This window comes from Phyllostomus discolor, chromosome 8 (genome assembly GCF_004126475.2).
Source record: "Phyllostomus discolor isolate MPI-MPIP mPhyDis1 chromosome 8, mPhyDis1.pri.v3, whole genome shotgun sequence".
Classification (NCBI taxonomy): domain Eukaryota; kingdom Metazoa; phylum Chordata; class Mammalia; order Chiroptera; family Phyllostomidae; genus Phyllostomus; species Phyllostomus discolor.
This window is the reverse complement of record NC_040910.2, coordinates 38,300,614-38,304,553: the sequence shown is the minus strand read 5'-3', so window position 1 is coordinate 38,304,553 and position 3,940 is coordinate 38,300,614. Positions and strand designations below refer to the sequence as shown.

Sequence of the window (3,940 nt, the reverse complement as noted above, 5' to 3'; positions counted from 1 at the left end):
ATCCATAACTGGCCCCCAGTGCTTGATCGGTTGGCCAATGATGGGTAAGATCCCCCAAGGGGGGAAAGATCTAAGACAGGCACGATCACAGGGAGACCCCAGGGATAGACTTGGGGGGCTATAGCAAAAGGGGGTGATGGACCCTCGCCCCTCAGCTTTGATATAGTCTGAGTTCTCATTCTCTCTGCGAGAAGTCTCCTAATCTCTTGGCTGCCTCACTTCCCCTGTCTGACTTAAGCCCGAAACAATGACAGAGGGGGGGTGCAGCCCTGTGCTGGAAAGGGCAGGTTCCCTGGGGCAATCAGGCCTAAGAAAGAATGCATAAAATCCTGTGAAACCTTCTTTGCTAAGAATGCTCTCCATTAAATGATAAGGGTCTGAGCAGGAAATGAGTTTGTTTCCCAAAGTTTTGTAGCCCTTTAGCTAACAGACCCTGACTCAGAATAAGCTCTTGTTCTTTGTATACTGTCTGTTGTTTGATCCTTATTGCCTAACAATGATTAATGAGCTTTATCTGTATTCCTATGCAAAATGAAAGCCAATAGAAACCTGTAAAGGCAAGGGTTGGAGCACTCTCCCTTGGGAGAGTAGCTGTGCCATCCCTTTTCCTCCACAGGACTCAGTCCGTGTGAATGTATCTTGTCTTATCCATAACACCTCGGACACTGCGGGCTAGTGTCTAAGACAGGTGACATCCCGTTGTCATCATTGGATAGGGCACCCAGACAATCAACAAGGAAACAGTGACCTTAAATGACACATTAGACCAAACGGATTTCATATTTATAGAGCATTTTACATCAAAGGAGAAGAATATACATTCTTTTTTTATTATTGATATTTGGAGAGTGAGAGAGGGAGGAAGAGAAAGATCAATGTGTTGTTGTTCCACTTACTGATGCATTCGTTGGCTGCTTCTCATACGTGCCCTGACCGGGGATCAAACCCACAACCTGGCACACTGGGATAATGCTCCAACCAATACAGCATGTGTTACCCATTCTGTAGTCCTCCTTATGGGTGGTGTTCTCCCTCAATGCCCATAAGGTGAGCATCCTCACGTGTACCCCTCCTTATGAAAACATCTTTACAAGTGCCTGTTAATGTGAGCTCAGCTATGGACCAGCTCAGGTGAGAAACGGCTTAATCAAAGCAGGGTCTCCAAAGGGGATCAGGTGTTACACCCCAGTTTGCAAACTGAAGAAATACAGCCACTGTTCAGGCAGTGAGCGCTGAGGCTGGCTTATACAGAGAAGAGTGCCCACTTCTGGTCCCCAACTGGTCCACTCATATGTAAACGAGGACTCCAAATTTGCAGTCTGATTGTTCCATATACCACAGTTGGCTCCATGCATTCTGATAGGTTAGTGAAGATGCAAATGAGACTCAATGTCACTAATCAGGGAGATGCAAATTAAAACCACAATGAGGTAGCAGCTCACAGCTACCCGAATGGCCATCATTAACAAATCAACAAACAAATGCTAGTGAGGATGTGGAGAGAGGGGAAACCTTGTACACTGCTGGTAGGGATGCAGACTGGTGCAACCACAATGGAAAACATGGCGTTTCCTGAAAAAAATTAAAAACCAAACTGCTTTTTGACTCAGCAATCCCATTTCTGGGAATATATCCTAAGAATCCCAAACACCAATTCAACAATGTATACACTCCTATGTTCACAGCAGCCAAGGTCTGGAAGCAGCCCAAATGCTCATCAGTCAATGAGTGGATAAAAAAGCTGTCGTACATTTACACAATGGAATACTATGTCGCCATTAAAAAGAAGAAAATCTTACCTTTTGCAACAGCATGGATGGATCTGGAGGTTATTACGCTAAGTGAAATAAGCCAGTCAGAGAAAGACAAATATCACATGATCTCACATGGGAAATCTAATGAACAAAATAAACTGATGAACAAAATAGAAACAGAGGCATAGATACACATAACAGACTGACAGCTACCAGAAGGGAGTGGGGGGGGGGAGTGGATGAGAGCAGGTGAAGGGATCAGCCAAAGAACACGAATACATAACCCACTGACTCAGACAACAGTGTGGTGAGGGCCAGAGGGAAGGGTCGGGTGAGGCAGGGGCTGGGTGGAGGAGGGCAAATTGGGGTGGGGGTGGGGGGTTGGGACATTCCTAATAGTGTCAACAAGGCTGGGCACTCACTCCGAAGCTTTTCCCTAAAATGCATTGTGGGTGAGTGGACCCTGTAAGCAATGGCTGCTAGACTGGTTATGAATTCTAAGCACAAGGAGTCTTTGCAGGTATATTTCTTCTGCAGGTTGAGAAGTGTTTAAGACCCACAAACACTTAAAAAAAAAAAAAAAAAAGACCCACTGGCAGGTGCAGGCAGACTCCATTTCCTAACCTTGCCCTGCAGCAGGTGGAAGCCGACAGGTGCCTCCGCAGTGGAGATGCTGGAATCTGAACACCCGGTATCAGATCCCAATGTAATGGCGGGCTTGTGGGTGGTGCGGCCCGTTGCCCCGCCTCCAGCACGCCCAGACTCCATTTCCCGAGGAGCCTTGAGCGGTTGACTTCCGGCGCAGGTACGGGTCGGCGCACGCGGCAGCGGCTGGTTAACTTTGCGGGGCCATGGAGGGTGGCTTCGGTTCGGATTTCGGGGGCTCGGGCGGCGGCAAGCTGGACCCGGGGCTCATCATGGAGCAGGTGAAGGTGCAGATCGCTGTGGCCAACGCGCAGGAGCTGCTGCAGGTCCGGAGTCGGGCCGGGGGCCGAGGGCGGCGGGGTCCGCCAAGGGGCGGGTGTCGCGGCTGAGGGTTCGCATGTCCCCACAGAGGATGACAGACAAATGCTTCCGGAAGTGCATCGGGAAGCCTGGGGGCTCCCTGGACAATTCGGAACAGGTGAGACCCTTGGGGTCCGAGTGGGTCGCCAGCGGGGACCGGCGAGGGGGCCTCTGCGCATGCACGGACTAAGGGGTGGGGGGGGGGGGGGATGGTGCGGTGGGACTGCTGCGCATGTGCAGTCCGCTGCCCTCAGCCCTGGGGGTAGGGAGGTGGGGTGTGTCTGTCGGTGTGTGTCAGGTGTGTGTCTATGTTGGCCCTGAGCTGAGCTGCATGCCCTCCCCGCCTGCAGAAATGCATCGCCATGTGCATGGATCGCTACATGGATGCCTGGAACACCGTATCCCGAGCCTACAACTCGCGGCTGCAGCGAGAACGAGCCAACATGTGACCAGGATTTTCTGGGCCTGGCCAGGCCAGCGGGCCATCCCCACCCGTGTTCGATTTCCATAAATGTGCTTTGTGAGGTGGGGGCCGGCGTGTGCGTGCTGCCTGCCCCTGGTTTATGAGGATGAGACTGGTGCTGGGACACTGGGGATTCTTACCCGCCCCCCTGCATCCAACCGACCTCCTGCCAGCGAGTGTAGTTGGGAACTTGGGGGCTGTGGACCTTTCCAAAGTGCTGGCAGCCCAGTAGCATCTCCCTCGGTGTGCCCAGGTCATCCTCAAGCCCTGGCCATAGAATTCTCCTTTGGACCTGGGGGTGGGGTGGGTATTGTTAGATCCCACCCGAGCTGTGACCTCATGGGGGTGGGCTGAGAAATAAATTGATGAAGGAGGGCTACAGAGAGCCCTTTGTGTCTTCCCTGCAGGGAGGCCTTTGTGGTACCTGAGTCCCCTGCCTAGACTGAGCCTCAGTCTTTGCCCTTACCAAGTTCCCCTTGGTACTTGCTGCTGGGTTCCCTGGATGACAGGAATGTGTTTACACAAAAGGGAGCATTGAGGATGAGGCTGAAATCCAAGCCCCAAAAACCGGGCTGTGGGGGGGGGGTGCTGCCCTCTCCCTGGGAGGCCTTGCTACCCCCACATCCTTCATCCCATCTCGGCGCTGGGTGGTACGCAGGCAAGTTGTTCTGCTGTAATGTGGAGGTGCTGAGCCAGTAGGCTAGGGACAAGGGGCTTT

General features: G+C 52.3%; 1 protein-coding gene across 1 annotated transcript; it reads left to right on the top strand.

Moving 5' to 3' along the window:
• The first annotated feature begins 2,535 nt into the window (after nt 1-2,535).
• Nucleotides 2,536-3,669, top strand: TIMM13 (translocase of inner mitochondrial membrane 13). Its single transcript, XM_028520000.2, has 3 exons — nt 2,536-2,725; nt 2,809-2,877; nt 3,110-3,669. Exons 1-3 carry the CDS (start codon nt 2,606-2,608, stop codon nt 3,206-3,208), a joined length of 288 nt encoding a protein of 95 aa, XP_028375801.1. The 5' UTR covers nt 2,536-2,605; the 3' UTR covers nt 3,209-3,669.
• The last annotated feature ends 271 nt before the right edge of the window (nt 3,670-3,940 follow it).

Coding starts and splice junctions, on each gene's coding strand:
- TIMM13 (XM_028520000.2), top strand. CDS start 2,606: ATGGAGGGTGGCTTCGGTTCGGATTTCGGGGGCTCGGGCGGCGGCAAG. Junction 2,726..2,808: donor ACGCGCAGGAGCTGCTGCAG/GTCCGGAGTCGG, acceptor ATGTCCCCACAG/AGGATGACAGACAAATGCTT. Junction 2,878..3,109: donor CCCTGGACAATTCGGAACAG/GTGAGACCCTTG, acceptor CCCCGCCTGCAG/AAATGCATCGCCATGTGCAT.